Genomic DNA, 25269 nt, shown 5'->3' with positions numbered 1-25269 from the left:
ATTTTCAGGTTGACAGTAGTTGCCTGTCATTCTGTAGATCGTTCTTTATGATCAAAGAATTGAACTGATATAAGTTGTTGAACGATCGTGAAAGACTTCTCTCCCGGTAGGAGACTAGTACTGATTGAGTAAACCATTCTTGGTGCTGTTGCCATCTCAACAGGTCTACCCATTGGATGAAAAAGGCCACCGTGAAATAAGACTGTCAAGGCAGGTGTTCACATTAAGCTGAGACATATAAGACTCGGTACAGCCTAGAGTAGTAAACTTGTTGATTGTAATCAATGTGAGTGATTCCACCAGAAAACTGTCCATAATCTTGTTAGTACCCCTAAGCCTTGTTTGATGCATGTTCAACAACTTTAACTCTTTCTTGATCTCTGGGGTATTGTGATGGATCATTGGTTACAAAAATATGCAAAAGTTGCATCTGATTGTAATTGAACGCAACCAAACACCTTAAATTAAACAAATGACCCGATTCTCCTCAAATATCAATTCAATAAAGAGCAACATTTTAGATTTTTTACAAACTTTGTAAAAACAATCTAAAATTGTTGAAACTTTTATCACTTTCCTTGCAACACTTACAATTACAGAAAAGAAAAAGACATTTAAAAAAAATCTTCTATTATTACAGAAATCTACAGAAAATTAAAATAAAACTACTTGACTACAATTATATGTAATAAAATGGTACAAAAAAAAAAAAAACAGAAACCATTTATTTTACACCATTTAAACTTTGACTTTATGTATTGCATTAAAATTTCATTTAACATCTTTTGGGTTTTTTTAATGTTTTTCCAAACTAAAGCGGCAAAAAATGAAAGAAAAGAAACAAATACTTTCTATGCGCCATGGGTGATTTTTATATTTTCATTTATACAACAGGCTTTAAAACTTCTTTAACTGTCATTTTATATATATATAGATTTCTCAAATGATTTTTTTTGCACCATTTTTCTTATAGTTTTTTTTTTTTCTGTTTCCTTTTATTGCAGCAACAATCTACTAGCGATACAAGCTCAACTTCACGCGATGATAGTACAACAACCACGAATACCAGTAATGATGGCACAAGTCGCAGCAGTCGTAAAAGTGCTGCAAAGTTTTTATTAAGAAAACGTAATACAAAAAAATCTGCAACTAAAGGTAAGTAACACAAATTGAAATAGAAAGAAAAATATCTGGGGAGCATAGAAAAAGTATAATGTGAGCAACTAGAAAACAAATCACCAGTGTTTAAACTAGTGAATGGTAATGCATTGAGTGATAAATTACATGAAATTCATTTATAATAATTCTTTTAACATAAGAATTGTTTTAAATTTTATAGTTGGTCACATTATTTTTGCTTAACAGCCAACCATATTTTACCGGCTTAAATCTAAAACAAATGGCAAAATCATGTCACTTTGGGGGAAAATTTGCACGTAGAAAAACACTTGAAAATCTACTAAAATTCAGATACACACATATACATCTACAGAAATTCCTTGAAATACAAACAAATAACAATCATGTTGTAAGATTTTGTAATAAATTAAAAACTAATTAAAGAAAATTGAGGTTATACGGAATTCATTTTCATTAATTTGCAAATTCTTTCTTTTACTACTAGTTGTGCTTTTTTTTGTTTCCTTCTATATATATTCTTTAATGGTTTTCTAATTAATTACTATTAAAAAAAAAAAAAGATTTTTTTCACAGCAGGAATATAAAAATAGCATAGAAAATGAAACTGTGTGTAGTGTTTAGCAAAAAAAAAAAAAAAACGGTAATTTAATTCTATTTTTATCTTTTGGACTTATTCTAGAATCTAAAGCGTTAAAATCTCAGGACAAAGCTTGTGTCAAATGTGTGGTAGTGGGTGATTGTGCTGTGGGGAAAACAAATTTAATACTCTCTTATCTGGAGAATCGTTTTAATACTGAACATGTGCCTACAGCATCAGATATTTATAATGGTAAGTTATTTTGTTATTCTCATTTTTATTTTTTAATATTAGACCAAAGAAAAATAACAATAACAGCAAATTGCTTTAAATATTAAAATTAAATTATAATTTATGTATAAAGATTTATATTGTTATGTAGAGTATCATTGTGCAAAAAAAAAGAAAAAACTGTAAATGCCGGCATACAAAACAATTATTGTTGATTTCCTTATACCTTCTGCTATATGATTTTATGGATTTTTTTTTTTTTTTTTTTGCACTTCAACTAGTAATATAAGAAACCAATTTGTAACAGTTTTTTTCCCCTAGATTTCTTTGTTTGTTTGCTATATATATGTTGTTGATTGTTAATAGGAAAAGAACTACAAAAAAGCCTACAAAATCATCTAAAAAAAACATATCCTTGTTTCCACCTCTAGCTGACATTCTTTATTTTTATGTTTTACTCCCCATATGTTTTTAAGAGGAACTTTATTCTATTATTCACATTTACTGTGTGTGTATGTATTTTTTTGTTGTTATATAGGATGTGTTGTTTTGTTTCCGTTTTAATTTTTCTGCCTAGTTCTGAATTTTCTTTCTATCCCTACACATGTTTAATTATTGTTGAAGTGGGCTCGTCTCTTATACTAGTAAATGTGTACAGATTTCCCCTTGCTGTATATCATGCCTTAGAGTTTATAGAAAAAGAGTTTACAAAAAAATACAACTCTCTTTTACTCATTTGACTTCCTATTGGTATATTTTTTTCACACATTGATTTTATTCATGACATAAATCCTTGTTAAAAATTTTTAAAAATTGGTTTTTGTTCGAAATGATAAATTGTGAAAAAATCTATTTTTTCTTTTGTCTCCATTAAGATTAATAAATCTATTGAATTTTTTAAGGGAATGATCTCTATAAGGGCAGTAGTATGGTAACGGGTAGCATTTTATAAAGGGGATATTTTTTAGGAAAACTCAAAATCAATATCAACCAATGATCAATAAATAATCTTTATCCACTATAGTGGAGAGGGTATTATGCGTTTGAGCTGATGCTTGTAACACCCAAAATTGTTGGTCCTACACCCACCAAACTGGTCCGAATCACTTTCTGAGTCGATTTAGCTATGTCCGTCCGTACGCCTGTCTGTCTGTCCGCCTGTGTGTCCATGTTAACCTTGTGCGCACTCTACAGGTCGCAATTTTCGAGATAATCTGATGAAATTTGAACCAAGGACGAAGTCTATTGAAAATGGTTATAATCGGCCTATTATTTCGTATAGCCCCCATACAACCGTACCCCGTCGAATAAGGATTTTGAGCTCATAAATATCTTAAAAGTTCTTGTATCATTTCAAACATCGACAAAACTTAGTTTTGTATAAGTCTTAATTATACTGCTGATTTTTGGTGTCTAATACCTAAAAAGTGTTTTAGGTAGTAGGCACCAAAAACCTGATATATTGGAAAAATTCTGAGTCCAATTTTTCAATATCTGAGTTTAGACTATTTTCAAAATTTGTTGGGCTGTGTAGTCTTCGATAACCTGAATAATCCGCCAATATTAACTTTCAGTTCTTCATTTTAAATGCTTTACTAAAACTTTTGTTAAAAAACAGTTTAAATTTCCAATAAAATGAAATATAGTATAAAACGCCACTGGCATACATACATACACAGTTTATCATGCAATAACTTTTCAATTTCTCACTTGTGCAAGTGACTGAATTATGATGTGCTTTAACATATTAACTACAGTTCACTTTAATTTTTCACCGCACTATAGTAATCTGTAGTATATGCATGTAAGGTCATACTACAATGGAATGGGTTGCAAATAAGGGCTATTAGGTCATTTAGAGCTATACAATATGCATAAATTTAAAACAGGCACAAACAAGTAATATGTACATAAAAAAAAAACTCATGACCTCAAAAGTAACCAAGTGAAACAAGGAGGCCTCCTAGTAAATAAAAAGTTAACTAAAAAGTTTATAGCTAGAAAATAAATACCATTTTTTTTAACAAATAAGGAATGTATGATTTAAAATTATACAATATTTTAATTGCATAAAGTTTCCCTATAAATAATACTATTTGCAAAAAATATTTCATTTTCCGTTTCCTGTTTTATTAAAAAAAAAAACAACTTCAATAAACATAATTTCCTGCTAATTTGTAGTATAACAACACTTTGCATATTTATACGATTTTCCATGTAATTGTCTGTGTTTTTTTTTTTTTTTTTTTTAAACTCACATATGACAAATATTGACATGTGCTTTTAAATTTGTCCCTTCTCTATAATTTCCAACAGTTTGTTTACCTCTTTCTCTATATATCTTTACATACTAGAACGTGTTTATTTTATTTGATTCTAATTAGTGCAAAAATCACAGTTAAATTTAAAATTCAACCACTCATGAACAAAAAAAATAAAGTTAATCAGCTTGTAACGTTGTATGTGTAAATTTGTTAATAGGTGTGAGTTCACATAGCCCAGTAAACATAAGGTTAAATGGTTAAAAATGACAAATGTAATTTCAAATATACATATAAGTATATCATCAAATCTATAATGAAGATTGAAAGGGAAGATACCCTCTCAGTATTCAGAAAGTTCAATTGTTATTATCACATTATTACAAAACTTATGAGAAAAGCTTTAAATAAGATAGCATCAAATATTTCAGAAAGTTTGAAAGGGAAGTAAGCTTTCTTGATGTTATCAAAACATTATAAGTTCAGACAAACACTAAGTCAAAGTGATTTGATATAATATCCAAATTGACACACCTACATAACACTTGAAAAGCTGTCCTTAGCTGTTCCTGTTTATATTTGAGAATCACATTTGAGAAAATAGTTATTCTTAACTTATGCTCAAAGTTTAATCAAAAGTTTGACATTTGACCCTAATGTTTGTTGGGATCATACGTAGAGCTGTACTATGTACATACATATGTATGTTTGTATGTATGTCTTACTAAAAAAACGTACATATTCTCTCATACTTTTATTTAGTTTTGTTTAAGCTGCTTAACCACTTAAAACATTTTAACACTTAAATGCACTTGAATGTCTGCCACTTTAATAATAAAACTAATTGAAACTTTTATTTTTTCTATATGTCAGTCTCTCTCTCTCTCTCTCTTTCATACTTTACTTTAAATGCTGTTTCAACAAATTTTAGTTGTCAGTTGGGTTTTTCTTTTTATTTTTTTTTTTTTTGCGAATGTAAAGTTACAATGACTTTTTATGCGGTTAATTATCAATGTTTTGTATTTTCTTTATTAAATTTGATGGGAAAATTTTAACAAACTCTTGCAATATGTACTTAAATTTAATATAACAACTGTTGATTTGTAGGAATATAGTTAAGAGAAAATTTCACTCCCCTTCTAGGACATTTTCACAGGTCTGATGTATATAAAGGTTTTGAACTTGAATCGGGCCCTATGAACACAGTTTTATGATCTGAAGTTAATTATAAACAAATTTTTTTAACAATATATTTATATTCAATTAGTTGATAATTAACCTCGCTTAATAATTAAATTCCCAATAATTTAAATATAAATTTAAGTAAAATCACCCACCTCGCTCTCGTTAGCTTATAATTTATACAATATACTATGTCATGGATTAACCACCTTTCAAAAAAGACGTTGTAACTGTAAAATAAACAATATACATTTAATTATTTCACTATTTTGCATATTCACTCATACGTAAGTGTAAGTATGTAATGTATCTATGTGAACAAATTACACTGTAACTATATTGTGACCTTCAGCATCATTATATGCTCAACTAACATCATTATAATGAAATTAATAATGCAACAATACTTTTTATTCGTTCTTTGTGGCTCATACAGCAGTAGCAACAATTCACAAGTTGCCTCTGAACAAAATGTGGAATAATATACAATATTTGATACGTTACCATTATACTAAATATGTATTATATATACATACAACATCAATACACCTACCCATACTTATGTATTTACTACATTTTGTAAAATTACCTTTGGAAATCTTTCATATTCATGTACACTAGTGGTATACCAAAAAATGAGTTTCTGAATTTTGTCATTCAATTAAAAACGGTTGCTCGTTTTGCTTTGAAAAGCTTTTTAACAAACAGGCTCAAATTACGGTGTACACTACCAGTAAGATTCTAGATATTTGTTTTCGATCCCAGAAAATGTACTCGGATGATCGGCTAGGAATCAATTCAAACATTCTTATCGTGTTGATATTTTTCACATTCTTGGAAGGTGACAAACTTTTAATCCATTTCCAAAAAGAGAGGCTCCTCAAACCCTAATTACTGCCGCGCAATTTCAGTTTATATAAAGTTGTGAAGAACATTATTAACTATCTAGAGTTGAACAAACTTCTTGATGAAAGACGAAACGGGGTTTGCACTAGTCCTTCTACCAGCAACAAAATTGCATCTTTCTTCGACCTGTGGGACCCCGGAATTCATAACATAGTAATTGGTTGTTTGGCAAAGGTAATAGTTCACTGCATACAAATATTTAAGTTGAGTAGAAAGTTCTCCTTTTTGACAAGACCCCACTACTCTTTAGATCTATAGTCAGGTATTTTCACGGAAAGAGTCTGAAGTAGAAAGGATAAATTAATTTTAACTTAGCGCATAATAAAAACTCAATAAAAAGTCTTAGTTATGTCAATACAACAGCTCAAAAAAAAGGTGCAATTTGGTCACTAATAGAACGACTTCCGATGCGTAAGATGTTCATTCAGCTGTAGGTAGCTAAACAAGTGGTAGTTAAGAATGCTCTGCAAAACATTAAATAAACTGCAAATGGCTGGTAGAAAGTAGAATATGAGGAGCCCCTCTGCATATTGGTTAAACGTTTGTCACTTTCTTAAGCACTTTAAGAATGTTTCAGTCGATTCCTTGAAACTTGAAGGTAGAACGACTAGTGCAAAACCCGTTTCGTCTCTCATTAAGAAGTTTGTTCAACTCTAGATAGTTAAGAATGTTCTTCATAACTTTATATAAACTGAAATTGGGCAACAGTAATTAGGGTTTGAGGAGCCTCTCTTTTTGCAAATTGGTTAAACGTTTGCACTTTCCACAGATCTATGGTTTATGTTCTTTCTCTATCTTTTTTTTTTCAATATTTATGGCAATAATATCTTTTATAATCATTTGACTATAAACCAGACTCTCTAGATTTGATTTGGTTGACCGCGAATTAATGATGATAACCGCAACTGCAACATGACACATGTTTGACATTGAAATGGATACTTTTAGATCACTAGGCCTTTTGAGACGTTATAAATCCTATTTTATCTGTTGAGAATCGAACCTACAAACTTCTTACCGACAGACTAAAATACTTCCAACTAACCTTCGGGGGCACCCCGTTTCTGATCTACTTCGTATATATGTATGTACCTTACCCATATCTGACCTAAGATGAAACAATTTCCTCGCGTGAGCTGGATCATAAAATCTATTCTTGGATGGCTTGAGGGGTTTAAAAAAAAAACGCTGCTGGTTTTTATTACATACAAAATTATTAACACATTTATTAATTCGGATATTGATCATGAGAAAGCAACTCTATATGCAGATATTGAACTTTAACTCTCGACATAAGAATCTACGTAGATTACATGCTTTCGTTAAAAAAATCTATGACATGTGATATTATTACTATCCACACAATTCTGGATCATCCTAATTTAATATTATATATATATTTCTTGTTTCTTAGACCAATTTAAATAATATAATTTTAAATAATAATTGTTAACAAGAATTGTAAATTACAATAATGTATTTATACTTATTATGTTAACATTTACTACTAGGCTCATTTACTACTAGACTGACATAACTCAAAAAAAAAAATCGTTTTATGATATATGAAAAATAAAACGAGATTTATGTAGTAGAGTTTAAGGACGTTTTCATCCATATCTAAATTACATTTTTGCTTATTTAAGTTTAATTGCAAAAATATCATTAGTTTATAAACATACATAATACAATCTCTTATATTCTTACTAATTTTAAATATACATATTTTTTTAAATTTTATGGAAAAAGTTTTTGCTATAAAACCTTTCTTTGCCAAGCTGCGATGTTCCCTATTTTCCTATTTATAGACAATTTAAGAAAATCTTTTATTATTTGTATTAAAGCCGCAGTTAGATTATTACATTGTTAGCGTAGTTGTTTCTGTTGATTGACATGATATTTTCGGTTCAAATATATATTGTATGTATATAAAATCGTTGCCAAGAAACGTTTTTCTTAGTCTTTTTAAGAAAAAAAAAATATTGTTATTTTAATAATAATCATCAATCACAATTTTCTTAGAAATAATTTTAATATATATTTTCAATGAGAATACCGACATATTTCTTGTGTTTATATTGAATATTAAGTATTTGATGAGAGAAAAAATAATTTTCTTTGTGCAGACTTCAAATATGGGAGATTAACTTGAGAGACTTTTATTTTAAAAATTACGATCTAATTCCGATTCCCGAAACATTTTATCAAACATTTTTTTAATATTTCTTATAAATGAGATATCTACACTTTAGATTACATAGGTATAAAATAGTGACCATTGACTCCATATTAGATTACCTGTAATGTATAGAGTAATTAATTGACCTAAAAAGAAACTGTTAAGGACATTTTTTTTTAATTTTTATTTGCATAAGATTAATGTAAAATTTAAATATGAAATGTACTTTTTTCTCAACCCTATATATTTATCGAATAAGTTTTTTATTCCTACACGAATAAAAAATATCCGTTTCCTACACACTTGTACATACTAACTCAAACATAAATCTGTTAATAACATTATTGATTGATGATATAAAAATATTTCATTGAAATCAACTTTTTTTTTTGAAGTATTAATGGATAATATTTTGATTTTATAGACTTTTTATTTAGGAATGTTGAATAATGTTAAATATTTAACATTTATAAAGATCAAGTGCGCTGAGTGTTATGGTGTTAACGAGAAGTTGAGAAAATTTGTTTCAAATCAAATACTCTTGACAAATTCCACGTAAAAATCTGTAATAAAAAAAAAGAAAATTTTTCACAGGAATTATGGCTATTATTAGGAATAAATGTACAAAAGTAAAATTTCTAAAATAACGAAATACTTTGGGAAATATACAATTATTTATAAGCTAAATCAGGAAGACTTAAAAGATTCTAACTGCTGTATTTATTATATTTAACGATTTTAAGGTAATTGCAATGAAGTCCTAAATGTGTCTAAGAACTTTGAAGTATTTCTTGTGAAAGGAGTTCATGTAAGATTGTATGAACTTTTAGACAAATACTCGTGAGTTTTAGTAAAATATTTGTATCACCAAGTTATAAGTTTAAAATGAAGGCATTACCAAACTACTTCTATGTAATGTAAATGGTATATGTGTGTAGTTGTTAATATTAATTATTATGTCTTTGCTGGGTTATTTAAAGAATTGAATACTGTTTTTATTTACTTGTATCTCAATATAAAAATATCCTTGTTAAGTAAACAAAAGTTTTACACATGTGTATGTAAATTTATTTATAGCTATAAAACTATAAAAAAAATAAAACCTTGATATCAACTTTATTTCTTTGTATTCAAAAAAAAAAAATATATCCTTTGATTAAGGCTTATGTTTGTTCAAGGAAGAAAATGAAAATATTTATATATTAAATTCTTTATATCTTCTTATCTCACCTCCCCCCGCCATCAGCTGATGTTATGGTCAACGATAGTCCCGTACATTTAACACTCTGTGATACAGCCGGTCAGGATACATTGGATCCATTACGTGAGCTTTGCTACCCAGATAGTGATGTATTCCTGTTGTGTTTTTCGGTGGCAAAACCAGAAACATTCCATGCCATCAAAACCAAATGGGCACCAAGATTTTCGAATACAAAAGCATCATTGATTTTGGTTGGTACTCAAGCTGATTTGCGCACAAATCCGAATGTACTGAATAAATTGCAGGTAAGAAAGGCAAACGACTCCTATAACATTTATAGATTGGGGGAACAAATCCTCACAATTTTTTTTTAGTAAATAATTACATACATACATATATGTGTGTGTATATGTGTTCATATGATGAGCTTGTAGAAACATAAACTGTCATGAATGTTTTCTCTTCACACCATCAATTTTGTCTTTTTTCTCCCTTTTTGTTTTATTATTTTTGCTAAAGGGAAAAGCATAAATTTTGTTCACTTTTTTTTGTTGTTAAACTGAAATATTTATTTATTTTTTCGTTTTTTTTTTCTTCCTTTTACTTTATTTTCATTTATTGTGGGGTTTTTCTGTTTACCTTTGACTTGACGGGTGTTGGCTCGATGATGTGTTAATACCTTCTCACATTTTTTTGGATCTTGTTTTTGCGCTTGACTAGTCTAATGGCGAACAACCAATTTCATATGCGGATGCTTGGGATTTGGCAACAACAATTGGTGCAAAATACATTGAAACTTCATCAGCAACACAGGTAAGTGCTTTATTCTTCCCTCTCACCTTCTTCGACTGTTATTTTCTGTGCATTAGTGTTTGTATTTGTATTACAAATTATTATTATTGTTGTGTTAAAGTGATTTGTACAAACATTTTAAAGCCTATATTTGGGCGCTTATGTATGATTGTAAGGATTTAGGGATTAAATTTTAAAGGGGAATACATTTTGAGGAATTTAAGTTTTTTTAAAGAGAAAAAATATGTAATTTTTTGAGTTTGTATGAAAAAGATAAAAAATGCAATACTCTTTAGTTGCGATTTTGTAAAGCCAAAATTAGCATAAACCGATTAAAACTAGAGGTTACGACTTGGGCGATGCTGGAGTTGCGAGGTTTCTGAACTAAAGATCTTTATGGCCTCTTCTTTCAGTCGTTCAGACCTCTGTTTCTAGACTTTTATTCTTGCGATTAGTAAGTATTAGTGTGACTGAGATTCTGTGATAAAAAGAGGGATCACACACTCTCTTCAAAGTTTGAAAATTGAATTCTATCTTTGCATTAGGGTAAGCATTGCCAACAGCTTTCATATATTTTGTAAAAACGACCAATGAATCCTCTATGTTAAAAACACATGGTTTTAACATAGAGGACTCACTTCTGACTCGATTGATTGAATCTGTTTTTAATGGGAACATAGACCTCTGCACTGTAATAAAATTAGATTATAAATATTATTGAAAATATCAAATTTTTCTTAAGTGTGAAATGTATTTTTAGATAATAATACACAAATTTTCCATATTTCATTAATTTCATCTACATATGTATGTATTAAAAAATCCTAAGTAAATATTTATTTTACCTTAAATCATACTTCTATTTAAAAAAAAAGTAAAAAAAAAGTTTTATAATTTTTTATTTTCAACACATACTTTGTCTAAATATCCTTTTAAATTCTACTTCCTGTAATTTAATGCTTTATAATAATATTTAAGTGCAAAAAGTTTCATCTACGACAAAATATACACATATACGTATACACATATTTCACTTAACTTACAACAGATTTTTGTTTAGAATACTTACTGAGACATAAAAATACATACATGTAAATTTTACACAATATAACATATACATGCAAACCAGCACTTACTTTCATACAAATGTATATATTTTTTCAAATAAAATTCAAACACAAAGTTAAATTTCCTTAGGGATCTAAACACTACAGAACGACACCAACGCGACCAAAACGCGTTTTGTTATTTTGGAATAAAAAAAAAAGAAGAATTTACGTGCACACAAATGTTATTTTCAAATAAACATTAAAATCCTTCTGATACCTTCTTTGACAACATTTAGGATGGGCGTGTGTGTGTAAACGAATACATGTGTATGAAAATTTAATACAAGTAACCACAAATTACATGCTTTCTACGTGAACGTACAACAAGGTGTATGAGTTTTATGTTAAAAGGTGGTAAAAATGCAGAAGTTTTTCTACACAAAACATGATGATGGTTACATAAAAAAGTGTAAAAAAAGAAATAAAAAACTTTTAACTCAAGAAACAATAACAAGCAACCAACAATTGTCGTCGTCCTTTTTCTAAATCTTTTTTGCTTTTCACATTTAAAGTATGTCTGAATCTCGTTAAACGTATATACAATTTATGCTTTTTTCTCCGCACAACAACAGTAATAATAAAGTAAAAAAATAACAACAATTTGTAGGATTTGTAAAAGTTAAGCATTTTAACTGGAATGTAATGTATGTTTAAATTTATTTCATCTGGGATGCATGATTAAGATTTAGAGAGGAAACATGCTGTTTTGAATCATTGAATTTCAGTACCTACAGGATTTCGCGTAATTTTGCTTTAAAAACAAGTTATGAAACTTTTATATAAAACATATGAGAGACAGTTTTTTTGAACAACTCAAAAGAGCATTATATTTGGAAAAATTTTTAATGGAATTAAAACAAATGTTGTCCAAACTATTGTATCTTCATTTGAAATTGAAGTTCCATTAATATCGAAACATTTTTCAGTTGATAAAGCTTTTTCTAAATAGAATAGACTACTATAGAACTATAGAATAGCCTATAGCCTATAGGCTAGACTATAGACTAGTCTATAGACTGGACTATAGACTAGTCTATAGACTAGACTATAGACTAGTCTATAGACTAGACTATAGACTAGACTATCGACTAGACTATAGACTAGACTATAGACTAGACTATAGACTAGACTATAGACTAGACTATAGACTAGACTATAGACTAGACTATAGACTAGACTATAGACTAGACTATAGACTAGACTATAGACTAGACTATAGACTAGACTATAGACTAGACTATAGACTAGACTATAGACTAGACTATAGACTAGACTATAGACTAGACTATAGACTAGACTATAGACTAGACTATAGACTAGACTATAGACTAGACTATAGACTAGACTATAGACTAGACTATAGACTAGACTATAGACTAGACTATAGACTAGACTATAGACTAGACTATAGACTAGACTATAGACTAGACTATAGACTAGACTATAGACTAGACTATAGACTAGACTATAGACTAGACTATAGACTAGACTATAGACTAGACTATAGACTAGACTATAGACTAGACTATAGACTAGACTATAGACTAGACTATAGACTAGACTATAGACTAGACTATAGACTAGACTATAGACTAGACTATAGACTAGACTATAGACTAGACTATAGACTAGACTATAGACTAGCTATAGACTAGACTATAGACTAGACTATAGACTAGACTATAGACTAGACTATAGACTAGACTATAGACTAGACTATAGACTAGACTATAGACTAGACTATAGACTAGACTATAGACTAGACTATAGACTAGACTAGAGACTAGACTATAGACTAGACTATAGACTAGACTATAGACTAGACTATAGACTAGACTAGAGACTAGACTAGAGACTAGACTATAGACTAGACTATAGACTAGACTATAGACTAGACTATAGACTAGACTATAGACTAGACTAGACTAGACTAGACTATAGACTAGACTATAGACTAGACTATAGACTAGACTATAGACTAGAGACTAGACTATAGACTAGACTATAGACTAGACTAGAGACTAGACTATATACTAGACTATAGACTAGACTATAGACTAGACTATAGACTAGACTATAGACTAGACTACAGACTAGACTATATACTAGACTATAGACTAGACTATAGACTAGACTATAGACTAGACTATAGACTAGACTATAGACTAGACTATAGACTAGACTATAGACTAGACTATAGACTAGACTATAGGCTAGACTATAGACTAGACTATAGGCTAGACTATAGACTAGACTATAGACTAGACTATAGAATAGACTATAGAATAGACTACAGACTAGACTATAGACTAGACTATAGACTAGACTATAGACTAGACTATAGGCTAGACTATAGGCTAGACTACAGACTAGACTTTAGACTAGACTATAGACTAGACTACAGACTAGACTACAGACTAGACTATAGACTAGACTATAGACTAGAATATAGACTAGACTATAGACTAGAATATAGACTAGACTATAGGCTATAGACTAGACTATAGACTAGACTATAGACTAGACTATAGACTAGACTATAGACTAGACTAGAGACTAGACTATAGACTAGACTATAGACTAGACTATAGACTAGACTATAGACTAGACTATAGACTAGACTAGAGACTAGACTATAGACTAGACTATAGACTAGACTAGAGACTAGACTATAGACTAGACTATAGACTAGACTAGAGACTAGACTATATACTAGACTATAGACTAGACTATAGACTAGACTATAGACTAGACTATAGACTAGACTATAGACTAGACTACAGACTAGACTATAGACTGGACTATAGACTAGACTATAGACTAGACTATAGACTGGACTATAGACTAGACTATAGACTAGACTATAGACTAGACTATAGACTACTATAGACTAGACTATAGACTAGACTATAGACTAGACTATAGACTAGACTATAGACTAGACTATAGACTAGACTATAGACTAGACTATAGACTAGACTAGACTATAGACTAGACTATAGACTAGACTATAGGCTAGACTATAGACTAGACTATAGACTAGACTATAGAATAGACTATAGAATAGACTACAGACTAGACTATAGACTAGACTATAGACTAGACTATAGACTAGACTATAGACTAGACTATAGGCTAGACTATAGGCTAGACTACAGACTAGACTATAGACTAGACTTTAGACTAGACTATAGACTAGACTACAGACTAGACTATAAACTAGACTATAGACTAGACTACAGACTAGACTACAGGCTAGACTATAGACTAGACTATAGACTAGACTATAGACTAGACTATTGACTAGACTATAGACTAGACTATAGACTAGACTATTGACTAGACTATAGACTAGACTATAGACTAGACTATAGACTAGACTATAGACTAGACTATAAACTAGACTATAGACCAGACTATAAACTAGACTATAAACTAGACTATAGACTAGACTAGAGACTAGACTACAGACTAGACTATAGACTAGACTATAGACTAGAATATAGACTACACTATAGACTAGAATATAGACTAGACTATAGGCTAGACTATAGACTAGACTATAGACTAGACTATAGACTAGACTATAGACTAGACTATAGACTAGACTATAGACTAGACTATAGACTAGACTATAGACTAGACTATACACTAGACTACAGACTAGACTACAGACTAGACTATAGACTAGACTACAGACTGGACTATAGACTAGACTATAGACTAGACTATAGACTAGACTATAGACTAGACTATAGACTAGACTATAGACTAGACTATAGACTAGACTATAGACAAGAATATAGACTAGACTATAGACTAGACTAGACTATAGACTAGATTATAGACTAGACTATAGACTAGACTATAGACTAGACTATAGACTAGACTATAGACTAGACTATAGACTAGACTATAGACTAGACTATAGACTAGACTATAGACTAGACTATAGAACTATAGACTAGACTATAGAACTATAGACTAGACTATAGAACTATAGACTAGACTATAGACTAGACTATAAACTAGACTATAGACCAGACTATAGACTAGACTACAGACTAGACTATAGACTAGACTATAGACTAGACTATAGACTAGACTACAGACTAGACTATAGACTACACTATAGACTAGACTATAGGCTAGACTATAGACTAGACTATAGACTAGACTATAGACTAGACTATAGACTAGACTATAGACTAGACTATAGACTAGACTATAAACTAGACTATAGACTAGACTATAGACTAGACTATAGACTAGACTATAGACTAGACTATAGACTAGACTATAGACTAGACTATAGACTAGACTATAGACTAGACTATAGGCTAGACTATAGACTAGACTATAGACTAGACTATAGGCTAGACTATAGACTAGACTATAGACTAGACTATAGACTAGACTATAGAATAGACTATAGAATAGACTACAGACTAGACTATAGGCTAGACTATAGACTAGACTATAGACCAGACTATAGACTAGACTACAGACTAGACTATAGACTAGACTATAAACTAGACTATAGACTAGACTACAGACTAGACTATAGACTAGACTACAGACTAGACTATAGAACTATAGACTAGACTATAGACTAGACTATAGACTAGACTACAGACTAGACTATAGACTAGACTATAAACTAGACTATAGACTAGACTACAGACTAGACTATAGACTAGACTACAGACTAGACTATAGACTAGACTATAGACTAGACTATAGACTAGACTATAGGCTAGACTACAGACTAGACTATAGACTAGACTATAGACTAGACTATTGACTAGACTATAGACTAGACTATAGACTAGACTATAGACTAGACTATAGACTAGACTATAGACTAGACTAAACTATAGACTAGACTATAGACAAGAATATAGACTAGACTATAGACTAGACTATAGACTAGACTATAGACTAGACTTTAGACTAGACTATAGACTAGACTATAGACTAGACTATAGACTAGACTATAGACTAGACTATAGACTAGACTATAGACTAGACTATAGACTGGACTAGAGACTAGACTATACACTAGCCTATAGACTGGACTATAGACTGGACTATAGACTAGACTACAGACTAGACTATAGACTAGACTATAGACTAGACTATAGACTAGACTATAAACTAGACTATAGACCAGACTATAAACTAGACTATAGACTAGACTACAGACTAGACTACAGACTAGACTATAGACTAGACTATAGACTAGAATATAGACTAGACTATAGACTAGACTATAGACTAGACTATAGGCTAGACTATAGACTAGACTATAGACTAGACTATAGACTAGACTATAGACTAGACTATAGACTAGACTATAGACTAGACTATAGACTAGACTATAGACTAGACTATAGACTAGACTATAGACTAGACTATAGACTAGACTATAGACTAGACTATACACTAGACTACAGACTAGACAACAGACTAGATTATAGACTAGACTACAGACTGGACTATAGACTAGACTATAGACTAGACTATAGACTAGACTATAGACTAGACTATAGACTAGACTATAGACTAGACTATAGACTAGACTATAGACTAGACTATAGACTAGACTAAACTATAGACTAGACTATAGACAAGAATATAGACTAGACTATAGACTAGAGTATAGACTAGACTATAGACTAGACTATAGACTAGACTATAGACTAGACTATAGACTAGACTATAGACTAGACTATAGACTAGACTATAGACTAGACTATAGACTAGACTATAGACTAGACTATAGACTAGACTATAGACTAGACTATAGACTAGACTATAGACTTGACTATAGACTAGACTATAGACTAAACTATAGACTAGACTATAGACTAGACTATAGACTAGACTATAGACCAGACTATAGACTAGACTACAGACTAGACTATAGACTAGACTATAGACTAGACTATAGACTAGACTATAGACTAGACTATAGACTAGACTACAGACTAGACTATAGACTAGACTACAGACTAGACTATAGACTAGACTATAGACTAGACTATAGACTAGACTATAGACTAGACTATAGACTAGACTATAGACAAGACTATAGATTAGACTATAGACTAGACTATAGACTAGACTATAGACTAGACTATAGACTAGACTATAGATTAGACTATAGACTAGACTATAGACTAGACTATAGACTAGACTATAGACTAGACTATAGACTAGACTATAGACTAGACTATAGACTAGACTATAGACTAGACTATAGACTAGACTATAGACTAGACTATAGACTAGACTATAGACTAGACTATAGACTAGACTATAGACTAGACTATAGACTAGACTATAGACTAGACTATAGACTAGACTATAGACTAGACTATAGACTAGACTATAGACTAGACTATAGACTAGACTATAGACTAGACTATAGACTAGACTAGACTACAGACTAGACTAGTCTATAGTCTAGTCTATAGTCTAGTCTGTAGTCTAGTCTATAGTCCAGTCTATAGTCCAGTCTATAGGCTAGTGTATAGTCTAGTCTCTAGTCCAGTCTATAGTCTAGTCTATAGTCTAGTCTATAGTCTAGTCTATAGTCTAGTCTATAGTCTAGTCTATAGTCTAGTCTAAAGTCTAGTCTATAGTCTAGTCTAAAGTCTAGTCTATAGTCCAGTCTATAGTCTAGTCTATAGTCTAGTCTGTAGTCTAGTCTATAGTCTAGTCTGTAGTCTAGTCTATAGTCTAGTCTATAGTCAAGTCTATAGTCTAGTCTATAGTCTAGTCTATAGTCTAGTCTATAGTCTAGTCTATAGTCTAGTCTATAGTCTAGTCTATAGTCTAGTCTATAGTCTAGTCTATAGTCTAGTCTATAGTCTAGTCTATAGTCTAGTCTATAGTCTAGTCTATAGTCTAGTCTAGTCTAGTCTAGTCTATAGTCTAGTCTATAGTCTAGTCTATAGTCTAGTCTATAGTCTAGTCTATAGTCTAGTCTATAGTCTAGTCTAGTCTAGTCTATAGTCTAGTCTATAGTCTAGTCTATAGTCTAGTCTATAGTCTAGTCTATAGTCTAGTCTATAGTCTAGTCTATAGTCTAGTCTATAGTCTAGTCTATAGTCTAGTCTATAGTCTAGTCTATAGTCTAGTCTATAGTCTAGTCTATAGTCTAGTCTATAGTCTAGTCTATAGTCTAGTCTATAGTCTAGTCTATAGTCTAGTCTATAGTCTAGTCTATAGTCTAGTCTATAGTCTAGTCTATAGTCTAGTCTATAGTCTAGTCTATAGTCTAGTCTATAGTCTAGTCTATAGTCTAGTCTATAGTCTAGTCTATAGTCTAGTCTATAGTCTAGTCTATAGTCTAGTCTATAGTCTAGTCTATAGTCTAGTCTATAGTCTAGTCTATAGTCTAGTCTATAGTCTAGTCTATAGTCTAGTCTATAGTCTAGTCTATAGTCTAGTCTATAGTCTAGTCTATAGTCTAGTCTATAGTCTAGTCTATAGTCTAGTCTATAGTCTAGTCTATAGTCTAGTCTATAGTCTAGTCTATAGTCTAGTCTATAGTCTAGTCTATAGTCTAGTCTATAGTCTAGTCTATAGTCTAGTCTATAGTATAGTCTATAGTCTAGTCTATAGTCTAGTCTATAGTCTAGTCTATAGTCTAGTCTATAGTCTAGTCTAGTCTAGTCTATAGTCTAGTCTATAGTCTAGTCTATAGTCTAGTCTATAGTCTAGTCTATAGTCTAGTTTATAGTCTAGTCTATAGTCTAGTTTATAGTCTAGTCTATAGTCTAGTCTATAGTCTAGTCTATAGTCTAGTTTATAGTCTAGTCTATAGTCTAGTCTATAGTCTAGTCTATAGTCTAGTCTATAGTCTAGTCTATAGTCTAGTCTGTAGTCTAGTCTAAAGTCTAGTCTATAGTCCAGTCTATAGTCTAGTCTATAGTCTGTAATCTAGTCTATAGTCTAGTCTATAGTCTAGTCTATAGTCTAGTCTATAGTCTAGTCTATAGTCTAGTCTATAGTCTAGTCTATAGTCTAGTCTATAGTCCAGTCTATAGTCCAGTCTATAGTCTAGTCTATAGTCTAGTCTGTAGTCTAGTCTATAGTCTAGTCTAAAGTCTAGTCTATAGTCCAGTCTATAGTCTAGTCTATAGTCTAGTCTATAGTCTAGTCTGTAGTCTAGTCTATAGTCTAGTCTATAGTCTAGTCTATAGTCTAGTCTATAGTCTAGTCTATAGTCTAGTCTATAGTCTAGTCTATAGTCTAGTCTATAGTCTAGTCTATAGTCTAGTCTATAGTCTAGTCTATAGTCTAGACTATAGTCTAGACTATAGTCTAGTCTATAGTCTAGTCTGTAGTCTAGTCTATAGTCTAGTCTGTAGTCTAGTCTATAGTCTAGTCTATAGTCTAGACTATAGTCAAACTATAGTCTAGTCTATAGTCTAGTCTATAGTCTAGTCTATAGTCTAGTCTATAGTCTAGTCTATAGCCTAGTCTATAGTCTAGTCTATAGTCTTGTCTATAGTCTAGTCTAAAGTCTAGTCTATAGTCTAGTCTATAGTCTAGTCTATAGTCTAGTTTATAGTCTAGTCTATAGTCTAGTCTATAGTCTAGTCTAAAGTCTAGTCTAAAGTCTAGTCTATATTCTTGTCTATAGTCTAGTCTATAGTTTAGTCTAGTCTATATTCTTGTCTATAGTCTAGTCTATAGTCTAGTCTATAGTCTAGTCTATAGTCTAGTCTATAGTCTAGTCTATAGTCTAGTCTATAGTCTAGTCTATAGTCTAGTCTATAGTCTAGTCTATAGTCTAGTCTGTAGTCTAGTCTATAGTCTAGTCTATAGTCTAGTCTATAGTCTAGTCTATAGTCTAGTCTATAGTCTTGTCTATAGTCTAGTCTATAGTCTTGTGCATAGTCTAGTCTATAGTTTAGTTTGTAGTCTAATCTATAGTCTAGTCTAAAGTAAAGTCTATAGTCTAGTCTATAGTCTAGTTTATAGTCTAGTCTATAGTCTAGTTTATAGTCTAGTCTATAGTCTAGTCTATAGTCTAGTCTATAGTCTAGTCTATAGTCTAGTCTATAGTCTGCTCTATAGTCTAGTCTATAGTCTGCTCTATAGTCTAGTCTATAGTCTGCTCTATAGTCTAGTCTATAGTCTAGTCTATGGTTTAGTCTATAGTCTAGTCTATAGTCTAGTCTATAGTCTAGTCTATAGTCTAGTCTATAGTCTAGTCTATAGTCTAGTCTATAGTCTAGTCTATAGTCTAGTCTATAGTCTAGTCTATAGTCTAGTCTATAGTCTTGTCTATAGTGTAGTCTATAGTCTAGTCTATATTCTTGTGTATAGTCGAGTCTATAGTCCAGTCTATAGTCTAGTCTAGTCTAGTCTATAGTCCAGTCTATAGTCTAGTATAGTCTAGTCTATAGTCTAGTCTATAGTCTAGTCTATAGTCTAGTCTATAGTCTAGTCTATAGTCTAGTCTATAGTCTAGTCTATAGTCTAGTCTATAGTCTAGTCTATAGTCTAGTCTAGTCCTATAGTCTAGTCTATAGTCTAGTCTATAGTCTAGTCTATAGTCTAGTCTATAGTCCTAGTCTATAGTCCTAGTCTATAGTCTAGTCTATAGTCTAGTCTATAGTCTAGTCTATAGTCTAGTCTATAGTCTAGTCTATAGTCTAGTCTATAGTCTAGTCTATAGTCTAGTCCTATAGTCTAGTCTATAGTCTAGTCTATAGTCTAGTCTATAGTCTAGTCTATAGTCTAGTCTATAGTCTAGTCTATAGTCTAGTCTATAGTCTAGTCTATAGTCTAGTCTATAGTCTAGTCTATAGTCTAGTCTATAGTCTAGTCTATAGTCTAGTCTATAGTCTAGTCTATAGTCTAGTCTATAGTCTAGTCTATAGTATAGTCTATAGTCTAGTCTATAGTCTAGTCTATAGTCTAGTCTATAGTCTAGTCTATAGTCTAGTCTATAGTCTAGTCTATAGTCTAGTCTATAGTCCTAGTCTATAGTCTAGTCTATAGTCTAGTTTAGTCTAGTCTATAGTCTGTCTATAGTCTAGTCTATAGTCTAGTCTATAGTCTAGTCTATAGTCTAGTTTATAGTCTAGTCTATAGTCTAGTCTATAGTCTAGTCTATAGTCTAGTCTATAGTCTAGTCTATAGTCTAGTCTATAGTCTAGTCTGTAGTCTAGTCTAAAGTCTAGTCTATAGTCCAGTCTATAGTCTAGTCTATAGTCTAGTCTGTAATCTAGTCTATAGTCTAGTCTATAGTCTAGTCTATAGTCTAGTCTATAGTCTAGTCTATAGTCTAGTTTATAGTCTAGTCTATAGTCTAGTCTATAGTCTAGTCTATAGTCTAGTCTATAGTCCAGTCTATAGTCCAGTCTATAGTCTAGTCTATAGTCTAGTCTGTAGTCTAGTCTATAGTCTAGTCTAAAGTCTAGTCTATAGTCCAGTCTATAGTCTAGTCTATAGTCTAGTCTATAGTCTAGTCTGTAGTCTAGTCTATAGTCTAGTCTATAGTCTAGTCTATAGTCTAGTCTATAGTCTAGTCTAGTCTAGTCTATAGTCTAGTCTATAGTCTAGTCTATAGTCTAGTCTATAGTCTAGTCTATAGTCTAGTCTATAGTCTAGACTATAGTCTAGACTATAGTCTAGTCTATAGTCTAGTCTGTAGTCTAGTCTATAGTCTAGTCTGTAGTCTAGTCTATAGTCTAGTCTATAGTCTAGACTATAGTCTAGACTATAGTCTAGTCTATAGTCTAGTCTATAGTCTAGTCTATAGTCTAGTCTATAGTCTAGTCTATAGCCTAGTCTATAGTCTAGTCTATAGTCTTGTCTATAGTCTAGTCTAAAGTCTAGTCTATAGTCTAGTCTATAGTCTAGTCTATAGTCTAGTTTATAGTCTAGTCTATAGTCTAGTCTATAGTCTAGTCTAAAGTCTAGTCTAAAGTCTAGTCTATATTCTTGTCTATAGTCTAGTCTATAGTTTAGTCTAGTCTATATTCTTGTCTATAGTCTAGTCTATAGTCTAGTCTATAGTCTAGTCTATAGTCTAGTCTATAGTCTAGTCTATAGTCTAGTCTATAGTCTAGTCTATAGTCTAGTCTGTAGTCTAGTCTATAGTCTAGTCTATAGTCTAGTCTATAGTCTAGTCTATAGTCTAGTCTATAGTCTTGTCTATAGTCTAGTCTATAGTCTTGTGCATAGTCTAGTCTATAGTTTAGTTTGTAGTCTAATCTATAGTCTAGTCTAAAGTAAAGTCTATAGTCTAGTCTATAGTCTAGTTTATAGTCTAGTCTATAGTCTAGTTTATAGTCTAGTCTATAGTCTAGTCTATAGTCTAGTCTATAGTCTAGTCTATAGTCTGCTCTATAGTCCAGTCTATAGCTAGTATAGTCTAGTCTATAGTCTAGTCTATAGTCTAGTCTATAGTCTAGTCTATAGTCTAGTCTATAGTCTAGTCTATAGTCTAGTCTATAGTCTAGTCTATAGTCTAGTCTATAGTCTAGTCTATAGTCTAGTCTATAGTTAGTCTATAGTCTAGTCTATAGTCTAGTCTATAGTCTAGTCTATAGTCTAGTCTATAGTCTAGTCTATAGTCTAGTCTATAGTCTAGTCTATAGTCTAGTCTATAGTCTAGTCTATAGTCTAGTCTATAGTCTAGTCTATAGTCTAGTCTATAGTCTAGTCTATAGTAGTCTAGTCTAGTCTATAGTCTAGTCTATAGTCTAGGCTATTGTCTAATTAGTCATTCTAGTCTAGGCTATAGTCTAGCTTATAGTCTAGTCTATAGTCTAGTCTACAGTCTAGTTTATAGTCTAGTCTATAGTCTAGTCTATAGTCTAGTCTATAGTCTAGTCTATAATCTAGTCTATAGTCTAGTCTATAGTCTAGTCTATAGTCTAGTCTACAGTCTAGTTTATAGTCTAGTCTATAGTTTAGTCTATAGTCTTGTGTATAGTCGAGTCTATAGTTTAGTTTGTAGTCTAATCTATAGTCTAGTCTATAGTCCAGTCTATAGTCCAGTCTATAGTCTAGTCTATAGTCTAGTCTAGTCTATAGTCTAGTATATAGTCTAGTCTATATTCTAGTCTATAGTCTAGTCTGTAGTCTAGTCTATAGTCTAGTCTATAGTCTAGTCTATAGTCTAGTCTAGTCTGCATTTTCCATGCCTTCACCTTTATATCTTTCAATCGTATATTTACACAAATTTATAAATAATTTGAAAACATATAATAAAACTAATTCACATTTGTTCTTTTTTTCTATTTATAGGATAAAGTTAAAGATGTCTTCGATGCAGCCATTTGGGAAGGCTTAGCTCCAACCACCTTGCCCCCTACTCCCATACCATTTTGGAAGAAACTTTTCTGTTTAGCCTAAATAAAAACAATAACCACATATTATAATTCCAATCCAGCGACATCTCATGTAAAAACGCAAAAAATCTTAATTATTTTTATAGACTGATTAATGTTATACAAAACAAAATTTATAAAATTGTATTAATACAAACATATTTTTACTTTAACTTTGTTTAATTGTTCGTTCTATTAGAGCACTTTGCTTACAAAATTTAAATGTTTCATTATTAAGTTTGCAAACAAATTATTTTCTCATAACTGTTTTTCGCCAATGTTAAGTTTTGGTCAAATTATTTTTATTACAAAATACATTTTTATTACTTAATTATTGATATACATAAGTTACTTGTTTTTCATCACAATTTAACAAATTTTTTAAGCATAAATGCAAAATTTATAAAAAATTTAATTATTTCTCATTAATTAAACAATTCTATAATTCTTATTAGATTGTTATCTTAGTATATTTTCCTAATTTTAAGTTAAAACTTACATACATATGTAAATAAGCATATCAACACTTTATTAAAGTGTTTAAAATGAATTGATTAAAAATAAAAACAAAGAAAAATACATTTTAAGAATAAGTATAAAATTGTTCATTCCATCCACACACGAAAAATTTGTTAACTATTAAGTTTTATGATTGAATAAACAAAAACATTTATAAATAATAACGAGATAAAAATATGTTTAATTTAACGGTCTAACCAAATTTAATTTAAATACAAAACACCCTGTAAGATTGTAATAAACGCCTAAAAAACAAGGCATATTCTAAGGCGGCAAAAATTTAAAAGTTTACATACAGTTCCCAAAAAACTTTTGTTTAAAGTTTAATAACTTTTTAATTGCACCAGCTATAGCTATAATTTCAAAACCTGTAGGTAGGCTGGAATATAAGCTTTCCAAATATATATAAATACATTAGCTCGCATTATTCTTTACCCAACAATTTTAATTTAAACTAAACAAAACGCTTACTCCAAAATTGGTAAGCGTTTTGTAAATTTATTAATGGCAAACGAAGCTTCAATTTCTTATTAATAGCTATGCGAAATTTCATTCAAAACGTTTTAGAAATAATAAAAATATTCAAATTTAAAGAAAATACTCTGACAACCAAAAATTTCACAAAATTTCCTTCCAAAAATGTAATCGTACTTTTTTTTGTCAACTACTAGGCCAACAGAATCTAATAGTAGGTGAATTTTGATGGACAGTTTTCTTTTTAATTGAATATCTTGATAACTACTGAAGATATTGTAACGAAATATGAGTCAAATTTTAGCTTTGGTATTGGACTATACGATGATGCTATTT

At 30.7% G+C, this 25269-nt stretch overlaps 1 protein-coding gene across 1 annotated transcript; it reads left to right on the top strand.

Moving 5' to 3' along the window:
* Positions 1-1004: 1004 nt before the first annotated feature.
* On the top strand, positions 1005-24625 carry LOC119607141 (cell division control protein 42 homolog; the record flags this gene model as incomplete). The annotated part of the gene is made up of 5 exons (XM_037960934.1): positions 1005-1155; positions 1820-1969; positions 9723-9982; positions 10398-10490; positions 23858-24625. Coding segments are annotated over 5 exons (762 nt in total), but the record flags the coding sequence as incomplete, so codon positions are not given.
* Between the last annotated feature and the right edge of the window lie 644 nt (positions 24626-25269).

This window comes from Lucilia sericata, unplaced genomic scaffold (genome assembly GCF_015586225.1).
Source record: "Lucilia sericata isolate MDLA Ls3-8-SP2 unplaced genomic scaffold, ASM1558622v1 Contig000662F_arrow, whole genome shotgun sequence".
NCBI lineage: Eukaryota > Metazoa > Arthropoda > Insecta > Diptera > Calliphoridae > Lucilia > Lucilia sericata.
This window is presented reverse-complemented; position numbering and strand designations above follow the sequence as displayed.